The 20,936-nt window shown below is 35.1% G+C and overlaps 1 protein-coding gene across 3 annotated transcripts in view; it reads right to left on the minus strand.

Annotated features, from left to right (window-relative positions):
- Window positions 1–20,936, minus strand: part of LOC136028371 (microtubule-actin cross-linking factor 1-like) — a 150,957-nt gene that overhangs the window by 95,147 nt on the left and 34,874 nt on the right. For 2 of the 3 annotated variants that reach the window (XR_010617817.1, XR_010617818.1), the window contains exons 3-8: window positions 20,565–20,905; window positions 17,022–17,446; window positions 14,692–14,850; window positions 12,568–12,951; window positions 9,837–10,094; window positions 3,499–3,653 (exon numbers count right to left, since the gene is read on the minus strand). Coding sequence is in view for 1 of the 3 variants with exons in the window: in XM_065706167.1 (XP_065562239.1) it covers window positions 17,054–17,446; window positions 20,565–20,801 (630 nt within the window). In the remaining 2 variants the exon portion in view is untranslated. Of the gene's footprint in view, window positions 1–3,498; window positions 3,654–9,836; window positions 10,095–12,567; window positions 12,952–14,627; window positions 14,851–17,021; window positions 17,447–20,564; window positions 20,906–20,936 lie in introns of those variants that run through there. The other variant, XM_065706167.1, reaches the window with a different exon arrangement.

Consider the following 20,936-nt stretch of genomic DNA (forward strand, 5'->3'; position numbering starts at 1 on the left):
GGAGGTTGCAGGAGACCTCTTGGAATGATGTAAAGAGGTAAGTTTTGAATATATTGTGATGGAGGAGCTTGTGCAGATGTATTGGCATCAGGTGGCTAAGTGTTGCTGTGAGTTGTTTGTAATAGTAGCAGTATTTGCTTATTAATTTAAAATTGTAACTGTTCCTAATCAATACATATTGATCTAAAGTTAGTAATTGTAGAACTTACACTGACTTCCTAGATACAATTAACTATTTGTACAGCCTTCTGATGGTTTCTCTATTAAATGATAAACTAACCTAAGACTTAAACGGGGAAGTCTTCTAAAGGTTTCCAGATGGAAATCTCAAACAGAGAGGCTTTCATGGAAGCATATAAATAACTATTTGTGCATCCTTCTGGCGGTTTCTCTATTAAATGACGAACTAACCTACAACTTAAATGTGGAAGCCTTCTGAAGGCTTCCAGCTGGAAACCCAAATGAGAAAGCCTTCAGCTAAACATACAATCAACTATTTGTGCAGCCTTCTGAAGATTTTATGATTAACTAACCTACAACTTAAATGGGGAAGCGGAAGCGTTCAGTAAGTTCCCAGCTGGAAACCCCAAATGAGGAAGCCTTCAGCTAAGAATATAATTAACTATTTGTGAAGCCTTCTGAAGATTTCACTATTAAATGATAAACTAACCTACAACTTAAATGAGGAAGCGTTCTGAAAGTTTCCAGCTGGAAACCCCAAATGGGAAAGCCTTCAGCTAAGAATATAATTAACTATTTGTGCAACCTTCTCAGGGTTTCACTATTAAATGATAACCTAACCTACAACTTATCGGGGAAGCCTTCTGAAGACTTCTAGTTGGAAACCCCAAATAGGGAAGCCTTCAGCGAAGCATATAATTAACGATTTGTGCAGCCTTCTGAAAATTTCATTATTAAATGATAAACTAACCTACAAGTTAAATAGGGAAGCCTTCAAAAGTTTCCAGCGGGTAACCCCAAATGGGAAAGCCTTCAGCTAAGCATATAATAAACTATTTGTGCAGCCTTCTTGTGGTTTCTCTATTGAATGACAAACTAACCTACAACTTAAATGGAGAAGCCTTGTGAAGGCTTCCAGCTGGAAACCTCAAATGGGGAAGCCTTCAGCGAAGCATATAATTACCGATTTGTGCAGCCTTATCAAGATTTCACAATTAAATGATAAACTAACCTACAACTTAGGTGGGGAAGCCTTCTGAAAGTTTCCTGCTGGAAACCCCAAATGGAGAAGCCTTCAGCGAAGTATATAATTAACTATTTGTGGAGCCTTCTGGCGGTTTCTCTATTTAATGACAAACTAACCTACAACTTAAATGGGAAATCCTTCTTAAGGCTTCCAGCTGGAAACCCCAAATGGTGGGGCCTTCAGCTAGGCATATAATTAACTATTTGTGCAGCCTTCTGAAAATGTCACTATTAAATGATAAAATAACCTACAACTTAAATAGGGAATCATTTTTAAAGTTTCCAGATGGAAACCCCAAATGGGGAAGCCTTAAGCTACGAATATAATGAACTATTTGTGCAGTCTTCTGAGGGTTAAACTATTAAATGATACACAAACCTACAACTTAAATGGGGAAGCCTTCTGAAGGGTTCAATCTGGAAACCCCACATGGGGAAGCCTTCAGCAAAGCATATAATTAACGATTTGTGCAGCCTTCTGAGGATTTCATTATGAAATGATAAACTAACATACAACTTAAACAGAGAAGTCTTCTGAAAGTTTCCAGCTGGAAACCCCAAACGGGAAAGCCTTCAGCTAAGAATATCATTAACTATTTGTGCAGCCTTCTGATGGTTCCACTATTAAATGATAAACTAACCTACAACGTAAATGGGGAAGCCTTCTGAAAGTTTCCAGCTGGAAACCCCAAATGGAGAAGCCTTCAACTAAGCATATAATTAACTATTTCTGCAGCGTTCTGAGAGTTTCGCTGTTAAATGATAAACTAACCTACAACTTAAATAGGGAGGCCTTCCGAAGGCTTCTAGCTGGAAACCTCAAATGGTGAAGGCTTCAGCGAAGCATATAATTAACGATTTGTGCAGCCTTCTGAAGATTTCACTATTAAATCCTAAATTAAATGTGGCTTGGCTTTAAAGCATGTGGCCAAAATTTCACATTCCTAAATTAAATTTGGCTTGGCTCTAAAGCGAATGGCCAAAGCTTTCCATTACAAAATCCTAAATTAAATGTGACTTGGCTCTAAAACATGTGGCCGAAGCTTCCCATACCTAAATCCTAAATTAAGTATGGCGAGGCTTTAAAGCATGTGACCAAAGCTTCCCATTCCTAAATCATAAATTAAACATGGCTTGGCTCTAAAGCATCTGGACAAAACTTCCCATTCCTAAATTAAATATGACTTGGCTCTAAAGCATGTGACTAAAATTTGCCATTCCTAAATTCCTAAATTCAATGTGGCTTGGCCCTAAAGCATGTGGCCAAACCTTTCCATTCCTAAATTCTAAATTGACACGTGCTAAGGATAGGAAGATTTAAATAGGAGAGGAAATAAGACTTCTTCCTGAAAAAAAGTGAGTGGCTGTCCTTGAATGGTAGTTTTCGTTGTCTTCAGTTTTTTGTGGAATTTTTCAGGGGCATTTAAAAAATTAAATTGTCAAGATTATCCGGTATTATTTTCAACAGGAATGCGGTTGAATTCTATGGCAAGTGGCTGTAAAGTTGCCGAAGCCTCCTATCAAATACAATAAATGGTCAAGTAACTATTAGTTATCAATGAACTTAATAACTAATGCAATCTTTTATACACATCTCGACCAAAAAAAGCTTTAAAAAGCAAACTAACCTATAAAAAAGATGTGTGTGCTACCGGGGTAGGAGGAGTTCAATGAGATAGTCAAACAGAGCTTCTTTTTAAAAAAAATGAGAATGTTGGAATTGTAGTTACCTGTTTGTTCTGGCTTTTGCTCCCCCTTTTAAGCAGACTAAAATTAGATTTGTTAAACTCTACTGTGTTTGTTTTTTTGTTTTTTTCAAGGAGGGTGAATTGGATCAACGAGACACTTGAGGGGGCGGGGGCAAAAGCTTTCAATCAAATATAATTAATATTTAATCAACTTAATACGTTACTCATTGAGCTAATAATTTTGCTCTCTACAGGCTTTCCCATTAATAACCAAATATTTTAACGGAAACGTTTTTAATTATAATTGATTTAATCTTTTGTTTTATCTTTGATGGTTAAAATGGCTTTAGTTTCTGTCTGTGCTTTCTATTCACAGTGCTAAGTGTGCCATTGGGCATGTACATCGCTGTTCTAGTAAAAACAAGAAGCTAAATTGATTGTTTAAAGCTCGAATATGAACGTTCGCAAACAAAAGAACGCTAACATGAACTACAAATCGAAAGTTTTCACTGACGTTGTTTGTTTTTTTTGGAGATTTCAGAGAATTTTTATGCAGGGAAATAAAGGGAAATCTCGGACATGGTAGATATACTGAATCACGTACCTGTAAATCTTTCGAGGAGGCCAAAACGTTTTGAAGTTCGTCCCAGATTTGTTATGCAATGGAAAGGGCTTCTTCCAATGGTCTGCCTCGCTCAGATGTAGCATTTAAAACATTGTCCCAGAGTTTTGAGAGTTTATCCATCTTTCCCTTGATATCTTCAAGAAAAAATAAAATATATAATGTGGTGAATATAATGTATAATGTGATTGTCATATTGACAAAAATCACATATTTATGTCATAAAGACCCGTATAACCCTGCTATTACTATTATGGCTAATTAGTCACGGTTATTTTACATTAATATAAAGATATCATAAGCAAAGTAACTTTGTAATGAATTTCATGGCAAGGTAAAAGTAAACTAGGAAAACAATCGTTTTTATTGTTATGATACTTTCCGTAATTTAAGATACTTTCACCATAAAATATGGTTTAATATGCTATGGTAAAATATATTGGAAATGTGTTTTGGTTTATGACAGTCATAGGCATATAAAATCCCAAAATTTAAAAAACGCACAAGTCAATGTTGGGGGAGGAGGAGAAGAACTAATGAATTTTTAATATATAATCCATATATATAGAATATATATCGACAATACATTTAGTCAACTTCAAGATTTAAAATATATCCCGAACTCAACCTCAATCTCATGGTAAGGAAAACACTGAAAAAACAAACATATAGTCAATACCAAATTATCAAAAACCAATGCAAAAGGTAATTTGACGACTATATCATATTCTGAAATATATATATATATATATATATATATATATATATATATATATATATATATATATATATATATATATATATATATATATATATATATATATATATATATATATATATATATATATATATATATATATATATATATATATATATATGGCATGAATCATCCCCTCAAGACTAGAGGAGACCGGACACTCCAAAAAGGGATATTCAAAGGACCAAATATATGACGTTTTGGGTATTTCACTCAGTTTTGCCCCAGAAAGTAGCGAAGGAGAAGGGAGGGATAAAAAACCAGATTTAGAAGAAATTATTCAAATCTTCCTTTCTGTTTCTTTAAAAAATATCCGTTTCCTCATCTTAGGATATTTTTTGTATCCTCGTTATACGCAGAAATGGATAAAATTATATAAATCATGTCAAAATAGTCTTAAATGCAGCAAACTTGTTTAGTAAGTTGCAGCCGCTACCCGCGTCTCTGTATCTGTTCACAAATGGCATAAAACCAACTATTGTCTCTTTGCATTAAGCCTTCTATTGTGGTGGCCCTCTCTCCCCGTGCTCTTTGGTACAACTGCCAAAGAAATTAAAATTCACAAGAAATTACACTCAACACTCAAGATTCCCTACACTCAAGATTCAAATTTCTTTTCTTCCTCTCTACTTATTACTTATTTAACCAAGAAAATAATTTATTTATTATAATTATTATGTCATACTTTATTACATTATTATATTAATTATATTAAAAATCACTTATTTCAATTATTTATTTACTTATTTAATATTGAAAGAAAAGAATGTCTTCAAAGAAAAGTAACTCAATTTTAGATACAAAAGACCTCCATATGCAGTTGTGTGGTTTTTGGTAATTAAAATAATTTTGTTTAGCACCAAAAGGCTTAAGTAGGTACAACTTCTCTCTGAAGGTGTAGTTGTCGTGTAGTTTTGAAGGTGTAAGTTTAAAGGTAGCTCAATTGCATTCGAGCTATACTCTCAGCCTTGAGTTACCTAATATTTTGTATATATTGGTTATATTAAAAGAACCTTGAACCTTGTCTTGGGGATCACTAGATATTTATTTTCATGGGTCAGTCTAGGAAAACAGGCAAAAACGTGATTATCTCCAAAAGAGAAACAATCATAATTTTTAACCCTACAAGAGAAAAATCTGACAATGTTGCGGTTTTCAGAAATGAATAGACCTAAGATGAGTCCAAGCGGCCAAAAATATTTTCACTTTGATGTCCTTGGTATAATTGTTAAAGATTCTTGATGTCTTTGGTAATTCAATAATAAAGCGCAAACGGCATATGGACTCGACCCAAAATATTAACCTTAAGAGATCAAAATAACTCTAAAATTCTTTTCTATTTACCATTTTTAGTATTTCAAACCCGAAATTGCCAAAAAATTAAATATAGTCGGGAGATTAACCAGATCATTCACATTGCCAAAAATAGTCCCTAGTCCACACATTCATATTTACTAGCGATAAAATAGTATGGACTGAAGTTTCACATGGACTTCAGTCCGACATCGCTACAATGTCAGTTCTCGGGAATAAAACGTTCTCATATCTGATTGATAAGACTCTAAAATGTGATAAGTACGGAATTGATAGGACTGATTTCTCAGAATTCACCCCTGTATGCATGGTAGGACAGTCAAACAGTTCGTGGTAACGAACTGTAGTAAGGAGCGATCCGGCTCAATAGGAACCAAAACTCTAAAAAATTGAATTTTGATATCAATAGCTACATCAAAAGAATCGCATTTTAATGCTGATTTTAAATATATAAGTTTCATCAAGTTTAGTCTTAGCCATCAAAAGTTACGAGCCTGAGAAAATTTGCCTTATTTAGGAAAATAGGGGGAAATACCCCCTAAAAGTTGTAGGATCTTAACGAAAATGACACCATCAGATTCAGCGTATCAGAGAACCCTCCTGTAGAAGTTTCAAGCTCCTATCTACAAAAATGTGGAATTTTGCATTTTTTGCCTGAAGACAAATCACGGGTGCGTTTTTATTTGTTTGTTTTTTTTTTGTCTTTTTTTTTTTGTTTTTTTTCCAGGGGTCATCGTATCGACCAAGTGGTCCTAGAATGTCGCAAGAGGGCTCATTCTAACGGAAATGAAAAGTTCTAGTGCCCTTTTTAAGTGACCAAAAAAATTGGAGGGCATCTAGGCCCCCTCCCACGCTCATTTTTTTCCCAAAGTCAACGGATCAAGATTTTGAGATAGCCATTTTGTTTAGCATAGTCGAAAATCATAATAACTATGTTTTTGGGGATGACTTACACCCCCACAGTCCCTGGGGGAGGGGTTGCAAGTTACAAACTTCAACCAGTGTTTACATATAATAATGGTTATTGGGAAGTGTACAGACGTTTTCAGGGGGATTTTTTTTTGGTTTTGGGGGTAGGGTTGAGGGAGGGGGCTATGTGGGAGGATCTTTCCTTGGAGAAATATGCCATGGGGGAAAAAATTCAATGAAAAGGGCGCAGGATTTTCTAGCATTACTATAAAAAAACAATGAAAAAATAAACATGAAAACGTTTTTTCAAATAAAAGTAAGGAATAGCATTGAAATTTAAAACGAACAGAGATTATTACGCATATGAGGGGTTCTAAAAATACTTTAGCATAAAGAGCGAGGTATTTAGGAGGAGATAAATACCTCGCTCTTTATGCTAAAATATTTTTAGTGATTTCAACTATTTACTCTACGGCCTTTTTGATTCAGGGGTCATTCTTAAAGAATTGGGACAAAACTTACGATTTAGTGTAAAGAGCGAGGTATTAACGAGGGTACAAATCCCCTCGTGCACATAATAAAAATATAAGAATATAAAAGTTTGTTACGTAAGTTAATTCTTAAGTTACGTATATTTTTTACTAATAAAAACGTTCGTTTAATATTAAAAGTTCTAGTAGCCTTTTTAAGTAACCGAAAAATTGGAGGGCAGCTAGGCCTCCTTCCCCACCCCTTATTTCTCAAAATCGTCTGATCAAAACTAAGAGAAAGCCATTTAGCCAAAAAAAAATTAATATACTAATTTCATTTCAATAATTTTTGTGCGGAGAGCCAAAATCAAACATGCATTAATTCAAAAACGTTCAGAAATTAAATAAAAAAAAACTAGTTTTTTTAACTGAAATTAAGGAGCGACATTAAAACTTAAAACGAACAGAAATTACTGCGTATATTAAATGGGTTGTCCCCTCCGCAGTCCCACGCTCTTTACGCTAAAGTTTTTAATTGTTTTAAAAAGTAGAATTGTGGCAAATAGTCAAACTTTAGCGTAAAGAGCGTGGGACTGCGGAGGGGACAACCCATTTAATATACAGAGTAATTTCTGTTCGTTTTAAGTTTTAATGTCGCTCCTTACTTTCAGTTAAAAAAACTAGTTTTTTTTTTATTTAATATGAAAATAGAAGCATTGTCTCAATAATTCAACTTACTTTTAAAGGGTCCAAAGGGCCTATATATTTATAAAGGTCCACGGGCCCTATTATTTTCTAAAGAGTCCACGGGCCGTAATAGTCTAATTAGGGACCCAATCCTGTAGATAGATAATCCATAGAAAATATACTATTTGTCAAAAAAGCACTTTTTTGATTTGGGAAACCTAAACATTTAGAGACACCTAAAAGCTAAAATGAAATAGGGATCCTTCGGTTTGAAGCTGATCGTCACCAGCTACAAAATAAAGTCTTAATCTATACGTTACTATCTACTAACAAGAGCTAAGAGCCCATATGGCACTTGTGACGAGGCAAGAACAGCTAAGAGCCAAAAGCTCATATGGTATGAGCTCAACAAAATCCTAAGAATCAATTGATTGATTTAAAAGGAAAATCAGGGGCTTAATGCCAGTCAGGATTTAAAATAAGAGCTCTGAGACATGAATTCTTTCTAAATATCAAATTTTATTAAGATCCGATCACCTATTCGCAAGATAAAAGTACCCTAGTTTTTACGTTTTCCAAGAATTCCAGTTTCCCCCTCCAACTCCCCCCAATGTCACAGAACCTGGTCGGAATTTAAACTAGAGCTTTAAAGCAGAAGATCCTTCTAAATAACAAATTTCATTAAGATCTGGTCACCCTTTCGTAAGTTACAAATACCTCAATTTTCAAGACTTCTGCTAATTTTTCCCACCAAGTTTCATCCCGATCCCTCCAATCTAAGCGTTTTCCATGATTTTAGGTTCCCCCACCCCAAACTCCCCCCAATGTCACCAGATCCGGTCGGGATTTCAATTAAAAGCTTTGAGACACGATATCCTTCTAAATCTCAAATTTCATTGAGATCCGATCACCCGTTCGTAAGTTAAAAGTACCTCATTTTTCTAATTTCAAAAAATTACCCCCCCCCCCCCAAATACCACAAAGAGAGCGGATCCGTTCCGGTTATGTCAATCATGTATCTAGGACTTGTGCTTATTTTTCCCACCAAGTTTCATCTCGATCCCTCAACTCTAAGTGTTTTCCAAGATTTTAGGTTTCCCCCTCCCAACTCCCTTCCCCCCCCCCCCGATGTCACCAGATCCGATCGGTATTCGAAATCAGAGCTCTGAGACACGATGTCTTTCTAAATATCAAATTTAATTGAGATCCAATCACCCGTTCGTAAGTTAAAAATACCTCATTTTTTTCAATTTTTCAGGATTAACCCCCCCCCCAACTACACCAAAGAGAGTGGATCCGTTCCGGTGATGTCCATCATGTATCTAGGACTTGTGCTTATTTTTCCCACCAAGTTTCATCCCGATCCCTCCACTCTAAGTGTTTTCCAGGATTTTAGGTTTCCTCCTCCCAAATCCCCCAATGTCGCCAAACCCGGTCGAGATTTAAAAAAACAGCTATAAGACACGATATCCTTCCAAACATCAAATTTCATTAAGATCTAATCAACCGTTCGTAAGTTAAAAATACTTCAATTTTTCAATTTTTTTCGAATTAACGGGGCCCCCCACTCCCCCCCAGAGGTTCAAATCGGGAAAGGGACTATTTCTAACATAATCTGGTCCAGTCCCTGATACGCCAGCCAAATTTCATCGTTCTAGCTTACCTGGAAGTGCCTAAAGTAGCAAAACTGGGACCGACAGACCGACAGAATTTGCGATTGGTATATGTCACTTGGTTAATACCAAGTGCTATAAAAATGAACTAGTTCATATATCAATATGGATTGAGGCTCATATTTCAGTTTTTTATTCTTTGTTCTTACTATATTCCAGTTTCAACAACATAATTATATTTTTTTCATATTTCTTTTTATCAATTCCGTTTTTTTTATATATATAAATTGCTCAGAAAGTTCCTTGAAAAACGAAATCGGACGACTCCTCAGACTTCTTAGAAAAGCAAATTCCAAAGTAAGACGGACCAAGCAATGAAATAACCACTAAACGAAATGAAAGTTAAGTTGAACTACAACTACTACTAGCAACCAGTGTAGTGCTAAACCACCTAGGGCCAACATAGCTACCATACTCCTCCACCCCTGCCTATTCGAAGCTTCACTCTTCACCTTCTCCCTTTAACTTATATATATATGTATGTTCTCATTAATACTAAAACATACTAACCCACATAGTGGTCAGTGATGTAGGCCACTTTATCTGCCAAACCACAGGCCTCTTTGTCACCGACAAGGATCATAAGAGCGGAAGCAGTATCTGAAAGTGTCTCAAAGCCCGGTGTTTTTGCCACGATCTCTTCGTGCAATAGATTGTGTTCCTAAGTCGCGTTCGAAACTTTTGACTTCATCGGTAGGTTAGCACTTCCAAGTCCCTAATTTTCTTCTCATTTTTATCCAACCATTCCATTATAGGAGATAATGGATCCTGGAAGGGATAGAAATAACTTACTCTATGACGCAGAAAATAGGCAGAGGAGGATGAGGTAAGTTTTTAAATTACCTTTTATATTACATATAGTTTATTATATTATTTTTGTCCATATCCCTAATTTTCTTCCCATTTTTGTCCAACTATTCCATAAAAGAAGATAGTTGATCCTGGTAGATAGATTATTTCAAGACATGAAAAAGGGAAGAGGGGAGGGAGAGTAAGGAATCCTTACTAAGGATGGTGAGGAGGGCGAGGGAGAGGAGGGTTATTTTTTATAGTAAGAAACCTATAACAAGAAACTGAAGCTACGCAAAGGTCAGAAGTGTACGGACAATTTAAAATGGTGAATCTAATACGAAAGTCTTGAGTTAGTCAGATATGCATGTGAAAAGGAAAATAAATAAGATTCTTGTTTCCAATGAATTTTGTGACACTTAACACTGCGTCGAAACAAAAACGTTCCAGTTGACCATAAAATATATTTAATTCCTCTCTCAACGCAATTTCAAGTCCCCTTGCCCCTCCCTCGGGCAACTCTCTTACTCTAAACAAAAGTCTCTGCTTCATCCCCCTAAATGTTGCAGATATAGTTTTTTGGATAGCCTGGATGCAAACAGTGCCTTTTGATTTAGCTCCACCCTCTACCCCAATTAATAGTTAGATGTCCACTTTCAAACAATTGGGGGAGCGGAGGCTTTTTCAATTTTTTTAACAAAGATAAAAATAAGGTATTTTTCATTAGTCTAGCGGGGAGGGGCTTTTTTACATATATATATATTTTTTTTTAATAAGACAAAAGAAAATAACCAAACTCTAAGGGACACAATTGCAACTATAGGGTTGGAGTAATTTTTCAATAGAAAATTGGCTTCAAAAAAAATTCTAGCCTATAGAGGACTATGGTTACTAATACAATGCAGTTAGTGGCATTTCAACATACAGTTCAGTATTCACTAAAGATGTGCTACATGCTCCAACGTAGGGCTGCGATTCCAAACGTAGGGCACAGGCCCAACCCATACGAGAGTACAGGGTAGTAACAAGAGTCCCTCCTTCTAGGTGAAATTTTCACCAATAATTTGTTAGCAGGAATTAAAAATATGGTCTCTGTTTCGACCAGCAAAATAAAAAAAATAAGTTATATTCAATATTTGTGGCTTATAGAATAAACATCAAGCAATAAAAGTTACGTTTTTAGAATTAGAAGAAATTCAGCTTTCTATTAATGTCAATAAAACTGAAAGAATGAAAGGATATATATGTCAAAATAGGATAATAGGTTTTTCCAAAAAGAGGTCTTTCTAGATAAGTCAATAAACTAATAATTTCAAGTGTTGGATCCTAAATAATTCTAATAATGCAAATATTGAAGCATAGCTTAGAATTTTAGCTATTCATTGATATATATAGTTCTTCTCAATTCCTTTTTGGTAACAAGATGTGAGGGTTTAGTTTTACATGATTTTGTTCAATTGGATACAGGTTTTTTAACCTATGCAGAAAAATTGCACCTAACACATTTTTATGCAGTGTTGCTAAACTTTACCCCCAACCCCTATCCCCCCAATAATATAACTGAAAAACACCCAACTATATAACTGAATCATGGGCAGGATATGCACCCTTCGGCAGACTATACTTTACAGCCCTAATTCTGAAAACAACCATATAGCGATCCCGTGCACCCTTCGGATGACTATACTTTATACCATTAATTCTGAAAGTCACATTTTCATGTAATTGACGTTACATTCATATTCATTTAAAGAACAGAAAGATACATGACAATATTGCAATGACATCATACATTGAGTAAAAGTATTGTATTCAGACAATATTTTTCATTGGTACAAAATAATAAGCCATTAGTACGTCTCGATGAAGACCTGAAAAAATATACCAAGTTAATGACGTTTTAACCTTCCTTCAGGTGAAAAGATGCAAAATTTTGAATAAAAAAAAAAAATTTGTCCCAACAAAGGCATCAGGATTTTCGAAATGCATAGATTGGGTAGAGCCGAAAATTATTTGGGTACCATTGCTCTAAATAACTAAGATTAACAAGTCCAAACATGTAGATCAGAGTGTGGCTGTAAGAGTGGCTATAGAGATAAAAGTCCTTAGGATAAATTAAAAACAAAACCAACCTTTAAAAAAAACTAAAATAAAAAAGGGCCTATCGAATAGCCATTCAATTTCTGGTGTTTTTATTCAGTTGCCCTTTCATTGTTGCATGGAGAGGGCTACCCTTCCATTCGATTTGAATAAATAACTTGAATTTACTCATCTGGATCCTGTTATAATCTAGCTAAAAAGATTAAACATAGCTACTAACTCTTCCCTCTTTTCGTCTTCTTCTTTTTTTGGGGGGGGGATCTGTCGACGCCAATTTGTGACCCATATCCAAAAGACCTGACATAGCATACTGTCTACAGAATATCAAGAAAAGCATGAAAAAAAAACTTACCAAGAATTACTTAGCCACACTCATAGCAGTGTTTAGGGCCTGCATTCTTACATCAGCCATCTGGCTCATAACGTCAAATCTGGCTACTTGCTCTTGCATCCTTTCTTCCAAATCTTTTTTTCTCTTTTGGTTCAAGTTTCGAGGCTAGGTCGTGACCCATATCCAAAAGAGCGGACATGCTGTGTTGCCAATTGAATAAACATTTCATTAAAAATTTCTGCTCTAGAAGATCTGCTTTGACAACTTTGTAATCAGCTGATGGGGTTTTTTATTGGTGACTATTTCTTCGATGTCAGATAGCCATTTGGCAAGACTGTCTAAAGCTTCCCTGAACTTACCAGATTGAAGGAGACCTTCATCCAATTTTCTCTCTCGTTCGAAAAACTAAAAAGAAAAATTGTTTAAAAATCAGACGGTCCTGCATTATAATGGACTAAGTTCCAAAAAAATAGGTTTGAGATAATCGCAGCAAGCAACATCCAAAGCTAAGTGAAAAGAATAAAATCTATTATTCTTAGTTATAGTTCCGGTTGTAGTTTCTTATACATACCAGCAACAAAGCTTGTCAGATGAGAGGCATAAAAAATACACACAAAAAAAAACATAGAATACTTAAATCTGAAATACAACGAACTAGCCGGCGTTACTCGGGAATCCCTAGCAATTATTTGGCATGTTTTAGGTATGACATATGGTACTCTTTATCACTTTACCGCCAATGCACCCTCCTTCCCCAAACAATCTCCCCCTTGCCCATGTTTATTAGATAATACTACTTTCCAGTATTTCCTACTCCAAAAACAATACGTTAAGAAAAAAAAAAAACCTACTACGCGGCAGACGATGTAACAAATACGCTAGCGAGCATCTAGCGATAAACACAAAAACAATCTAGTATAAATTACTTCAGGATATGCGATCCAAGAGCAAGAATGCTCAAATTCGTGCCCCAACATGAAATGACAAAAAGAACTTATATTTAATCAAATTTGAGATCCTGTAATTGAATGGTTTCTTTGAGAACCCTCGGCCTTAAAGCGTAATTATATCGAGTTACATACAGAAGGCCAGAGGAAGGGGGGATACTCAGAAAAAGATTGATGCAAAAACACAATAAAATGAAATTTCATTAAGATTGATTTATTTTAGCAGTAAATTAACAAGCACAATAAATAAAGGAAGGAAAATTTTTAAGGGACGATGGACTTACCTAGGAAAGAATCCAAGCCAACCATTTAATAAAAAAAGTACTTCCATATAACTTTTCCCATATTTGTAAAAATATAAGAAATAGTGAAATGAAAACGAATTTAGATTGAATAAATTTATAATTAAATTAAATAAAAGCATTGAGAACCGGTAAAGCTTCAATAATACTGATAAAATGATAGAAAAAAATTATAAATTTAAAAAGATAAAAATCATAAACGCTATAAAATAAAAGAAAGAAACCCTCCTTCCTAATCTATTATGTTTTCAGATAAGTATAATATAATATTTCAAGCACAAACAGAAGACAGGGTGATGCTTGGATACGGAGTTGCCCAAGGTGTTGCTCGAGATGTGCGAGCTGTCTTCTCACCTCAGATGGCAACTAGTTTGGACTTTTTTGGGACTTAATTTGGACAAGGAGATTTGGACTTCTAATTTTTCACAGGTGCAAAGATTGCGAGTCAAATAATAATTAATTGATTTAATCTCTTATTTGGGGCTTCATTGAAATTGACCAGGTTTTCAATTATACGAATACAATGGCGTAACCTTGTCAAAATCTTTAGGAAGGGGGGCAAAGTTGGAGCCAATATTTCCAAATCAAGTGAAGAGGACAAAAAATGAACCAAATAGTACCAAAAAGGTAAAGATATACCTGTTTCTGCAGATACTTAAATTATGCAAGCTTATCTTAGTTTTGATAAGATTTTCAAAAAACTGGATTTTAGAAGGGGGGGGGGGGGTAAACTGGGTTCTAGGGGGCAAACCGAGATATGGGAGCGGCAAATCTGGGTTTTAGCTTCGAACGGCCTGAAAAATGGTATTTTTCAAAATCTAGGCCGGGGGCATAAAAAACTAGGAAGGGAAAGCTTCCCGCTTCCAAGTAACACTCCTGAAGAAAGATGAATTCACCTTAGCCTTTTATGTGTTCCATTTCTCATTAATATTCTCTATATCACCTTCCAACTTAGTAGTGGTTACGCCTGGTGTTGCAGATTGAACTAATCCCTGACCAGTGTTGGCTTCCAGGACGGTTTCTTCCAATGGGTTTCTCAGCTTCTCACAGAACTCCTAAAATATTATTTAAAATTATAAAGAAAAAATTATTCCTTAAATCGTGTAAATAAGGATACTTCTACCAATTCAAGATTTATATTCCCTGTATATGTTTTTGATATGTTATTGTCTTTGAGCTCAAGCGGCTTTAATTTATCAACTTAAGGAGTTAGCCATCATTAAGAGATACAGTTTATATATCGACCGAATTATATTTTGGAGTTTCTAGCGTACGTTTTTATATATATAAAAAAAAAAAAAAAAAAAAAAAAAAAAAAAAAAAAAAAAAAAAAAAAAAACCTACAAGAAACCAAATAACGAGGGTAAATTTTCGTCTAGTGGAGAAGAAGCGCGATGAAAAGACAAAGCAAATATTTATGCAAGAACCTCTGTGCTAAAAAAAACGGTTAATGAGACAGGGATCATGTTTACTTTGCATTCCCCTCTCCTCCCTCATTATTATAACAACAAAATAAAAAGGTTTCTTGGAAATGAGAGAATTTTACCAATTTTGAGTAAGTTTAGATTATACTCTAGGGAAACGTCTAAAGGAGGTTTGAGAGGGTCAATTATATTGACCAAAAGCTTCCGTCAATGGATTGACTCAAGTCTATGAACCTATTTGACGCTTAGGTCAAGCGTTGACTGTGACTGATAGAAAGTTTGAATGACTGAATCATTGTGACCAGACACAGTGTGTTAGATTAGCTTCAATCGAGATTCAAGGGTTTGATTGAAGATTCGATTGAAGCTTGAAGCAAAACTTTCAAGACAACCTTCAAAAGCACACATCAATCGATTAACGGAAACTTTTGATCAAAATGATTGACCATCTAGGGCCTCATCAAGTAATGTCATAACTTCCAGCTTGGTGAATAGATGTTACCCATGAAACTAACCTGAAACTATTATTATCCATGATCTCTAGAATAGTAGCAAACCCACGTGTTTCACAGGAAATATAAAAATGAAACATTTCCGTGACCTTTAATTTTACAGTCATCAATTTTTAGGACAATTTTATTATAAATTTTTATATTTTATTTTGAACTTTACCTTTTTTGAAATACCAAACTAAACTTTATGATCAATATAAATTTTACCGTATTTTTAATGCAACTATTTTGATTTCACCTGAGATATCGATTTAGGTCTGTCAAATCGATTGCTCCCCTTCTCCAATCTCGCTCGAAATATTTGGTGAGATAATTTTAGTGTAAACTTGTACGAAAAAAGACGAAATTCATACTAGATCAGTTATACTTTCAAAATGTGAATAATTGGCTATCAATAGATCACCCACAGGTTATAGTTTTTTTTGCTAACAAAAACCATGGACAGAATTAATTTAAAATTCAAAATTTGAAAATTTTTCTTTTTTTCAACTTTTCTCAATTCATCATCAATGTAACAATGTATATGCGTTATTATATCACGTACACCGTACATAACATCACATATAACATACATATAAATATGCAAAATGTATTTTATATTCTTCTACGAGCGTTTCCAATCGATTAACTTAAATTGGGTGAAATCTTAGAGTAACTGTCTTTTTTTCATGACTTATTAACTAGCTTAAAATTTCTCACGTTTTTTTCTATATTTATCCATTGTGATACAGGAAAGAAATAAGAAGAATAATAAAAGAATAACGGTAAAAGCATGAAATAAAAAAATCTGTTCATCCCTTCTCGATATGTTCCCAAGATATAAATAGTATCTAGCCGAACTTGTCAAATATTTTGGCTGAATGATTTCTCAATTAGTTCACACATTTATCAACAGGTATTCCCCTAAACTCTTTGGTGAGCATTTGAAAAAATTTATACGGGTTATGATCTCAGACTTCAAAGTAACCAACAGTCCCTCTAAATCGGATACTATATTATCCATTACAAGCAATGATTTATCCCCCCCCCCTTCCCCATTCTCTCTGGAGGCCAAAAGACGACAAAAAATCCAAAATTTCAAATCAATGCCCAAATTCCTACTTCAGTTATGTTTTCCACTTTCCCATCTAAAAATTCCCACTTTTGTTATTTTTTCCACTTACCCGCTTACAATTTCCAACTTCCCACTCACAATTTTCCACTTTTGTCATCTTTTCATTGTAATACACCAAAAAACTAAAAATGAGAAAAAACAAGAGAAAATTATTAAATAAGAACATCTGTTCATACCTTGAATTCAGCTTGTTGCTGCCTGATCAGCTTTAAACAGCTTTAAACTTCACCTCTTCATTGGAAGACTCTTCAATATTGATCAAAACCTTATCCAACAGTCCATAGAAACTTTCCAATTTCCCGAGAACTCTTTCCAATTCATCATTACGAGCTTTCGATCTCTCTTCCAGCTTGAGTATATGCTTTTCCATATTCGTAATCTGATCTGTACTTGATTGAATATCTCTTCCCTGTTTTGTCAGTTTCTCACTTGCGCTGCGAGTCTCCTCAAGATGGTCATGGTACTGCTGCAACCGAGCGAAAAAGTCAGCCACCTGATCCAGCTGTGTTTGAACAACTGGCAATAACCGAGCCGGTGCTTCCATACTGTCAAATTCTTGCTCCAATGAAGATAGATCAACTGTGACAGATTTGAGCACCTCCTATAAAACAATTAATAAGTATCACATTTTTTCTCTAAACAAAAGGCTGTTTTCCTTGAAGACTCACAAAAGGGGTTCCCGGTGACAGATACTGACGGTATCATTTCCGGTAGGCCAATGCCTTGTAGATAAAGCAAAGAAAAAGCACTGGGCTGTTTACACCATTTTGGCCTCGTTGTGCAACACAGATATACAACCAGAACACAAACAGGGCTGTCTTCAGTGACAAAATTGGTTTTCGCAAACCGCAGCAAAGATTCTGAAGACCACTTAAACTTTCTAAAGCTGCTTTCGTTTTAAATCAGTGGAGACACGATGCTCAACTCTCTCTTTTCAGAATTCTTTTAAACTTTCCTTAAGGGCCCAACACACGTAACTTTTTCAGGAACAGAACTCACCAGCTCAGTGGGCAAACGATAGTGGTACAAAAATAATGCCCTTTTCGCGAGATATTCAAGTCTAAACATCATGGAGATCAATAGTCAACTGTAGGTTATCATTAGTTGCATGATTGATCTCAACTTACTATTTAGCTCTTTTATCATTATTATTAAGTTCCTTCATGATTGAAATTTTTATTCTTTTTAATTTTTTATTTCATTTAGAAAATTTCATTAAATTTTAAGGTTTTTCCTTATTAAATTATGAAGTTCTTTGATTATTAACTGTTAATTACTATTAGTATTTAATTCTTTGATTTTTCTGCTGAAGAGAAGGATTTTTGCTGCTGAGGATTGAAGACTTTTTTTTATAATCATGATGAAATTTGGCACTATCTTTGTAAGCTGACAATGAATATTAGAAAATTTTTCAAGCTCAAATCGGCACCGTTCTTTGCAAATCAACAACGATTTGGTAAATCCAACACCTTAAAAAGCTACATGCGACCAGCCTTTTATTTATCTTATATTGGCTTTGCATTTTTATTTCATCTTAGATGGAAAGTTCACATAAACATCAGGAATCTTCGCTGTCACACCTACAGGAGGTGTCTGAGATAAGTGTCAAAACCATTTGTTAGGTTTTTTATAACAGGGAGGATCAGCAGAACATCAGCGGAACAAAACGAGGTTGTTTTGATGCTGTTGACAAATATTCCAGCACCTAGTTTACATGCACCGAGGTTAAAAAAAAAAGACAACAAATTGCAAACATCGAAAAAAGTAAATTAGACAAAAGATACAGTACACTCAGCCATACATTTTTATTATTATTGCAGAAATTTCACAGGACTAATAGCTTTAGGTAGGTAACTCAGAAGTTTCATAAATGCTACGAACTTGCATTTTTGTGTATTTTTTTTTTCTTTTAAATTTAAGCTAATAACTTTCGGTAAATAACTTGAATTATCATAAAATATTATATACTTGTGTTTATTTGTTTTTGTGCATATTACTGTTCTTGAAATTACAATACTTTCATTAGACTAATAGCTATAAAATGTTTTCACTTTTTATTTCTTCTAATAAGACGCTTAACACACACAACTTTTATTTTTTGTCATGTTAATATACTTTTCTAGTTTCATTGTTCATAATTGTTGTGTAAGACTTTCTAATATTATTCATTTGTATTATCGAAAGCATCCCCCTTATCGTTTCCGTCTGTAATGAAAAGCGGTACTTTTAAAACCACGCAACTACATATCACTCTCAAGAATGAGTTAATGTGGCATTCTTTCAAGATATTTTAGTGAGGGATGAGACTCCTCCCCCCAGGGATGGTTTGAGGGTTGGCTCTGAGAAACAACAAACATAGTAAAAAAAAACATGTGTAGATGATGATTTTTTATTTTAGAATAAATATTTTTACCTAAGGTTACGAGGGATATGTTGTCTCTTTGTCCATTTTTTAGGTTACAGTCTAGTTTATTCCTTCTTATGAAATAAACAATGCAACAGCAAAATATTTACTTAGACTCATAAATGAGGAAAAAAGGAAGAAAACCCAGCGAACTTAACATTCGATAAAGGACTATGTCCATGCAATAGGAGGGAGGGGTGTAATAAAACTGAAAGCGAATACAAAATTGGTAATCTTAGTATAATATTCCCTTCTAAACTAGCTGCGAAAACAGATCAATTTATCAACCTTTATGGGAGGAATCAATTTATCAACCCCTTGGTGGGAGGGCGGTAGGCAACATTCTCGTGTGACCCTGGAGTAGTAGGAACAAATAAAGACCTACTACTGCTAATGTCAGTCAACGTGTAGCCACTGGCCGTTTTTGCCAGCGCCTTGACCCTAAGGCGGAGTATTTTTTGGGATACCCTGCCGAGACTGGACAGATTGAGGTCAGTAATTGCTGCCCAAACGGTCAATCCTCCTCAACATCTGAAAGGCTGACTGTGGCATAAGAAAATATACCTTGAAGAACAATCCAAGGTGGGGAAAAGAGGTTATCTTATTAGAACCAGTTCTGAGGATCAAGCACTACAGCCGCTGATCGCTGGCTCTCCCCTTCAATCTTTCCTGCCCAAGCCGGTCTGAAGCTGGTGAGTGGGGTTCTCAACTTCAAGGAAACAATGGTGGATACCTTGGCACTACCAAGGAAGGCTTCTATGCCTAGGAAAAACAGATAGACGAGTCCTATTTCAAATTACCACGCTCGAAAAGGCCCTAATAGCCCCTTGTGTTTTGAAGTGGATGCAATGTGCCTTTGTAGCAAGAGCTTCAATAATTGTTTAAGCTCATCCAATGATAACAACAATTATAATAATAATTCCCTCTTCTGAACTAAAACAGTATGATGACAAAATTCTTCCTTCACTAAGTTTAAAAATTTGTATTATTGGATTTTCCAAGTCTATTCCAGTTTAACTGCGTCCAAGCACAGTTCCACAAGGATACGTTATATATTTTAGGTATATAGAAAAACATCTTTTTTGGTATTTACATTGAAAAAAAAATCCCTTCTCTCAATTTTGAAAAACGTATACCCCTCCCCCAATAATTTAGTGAATTAACACCCCTGAGGGTCAGTAGAGCACTTACTACGACAAGAATAAAAACCTTCGTTTTCTATTAAGACTGAGTATAGTCTCAGCCTGAGAACCTCAAATGACACCTCTACTTAGGAACGATACACTTTCAATTATTTTACTAAATAGAAACTGACCAAAAATTCAGCTGCAGCTTCAAATACCACTTGCAAAGCAGCACATCTTTCTTCAAGCTGCTGGCGCAGGTCTGCATATCGTCCCCTAATAGCTTCAGCTTGGTCTGCAATATGACAGGCGTTTGATCCATGTTTATATGCACCATCTACAAGAGCTTGTGTTGTTCCATCTAGTGCGACAAGCCTCTGATCGAGAGCTTTAGTTTCCTCTTGAATCGCTTTCATGCACTCAAGCATTTTAGGATCTCGTCCAGTATCGCCCAACGCATCGTGAGGGGAAAGACAATCTTCACATCTCTAAAGGGAGTGATCCAAGTCGCGAAGTTGTTCATTAAAGTCGCCTGTAAAACGAAGCGTTACAATTGTAAATCA

This window comes from Artemia franciscana, chromosome 6 (genome assembly GCF_032884065.1).
Source record: "Artemia franciscana chromosome 6, ASM3288406v1, whole genome shotgun sequence".
Taxonomy (NCBI): domain Eukaryota; kingdom Metazoa; phylum Arthropoda; class Branchiopoda; order Anostraca; family Artemiidae; genus Artemia; species Artemia franciscana.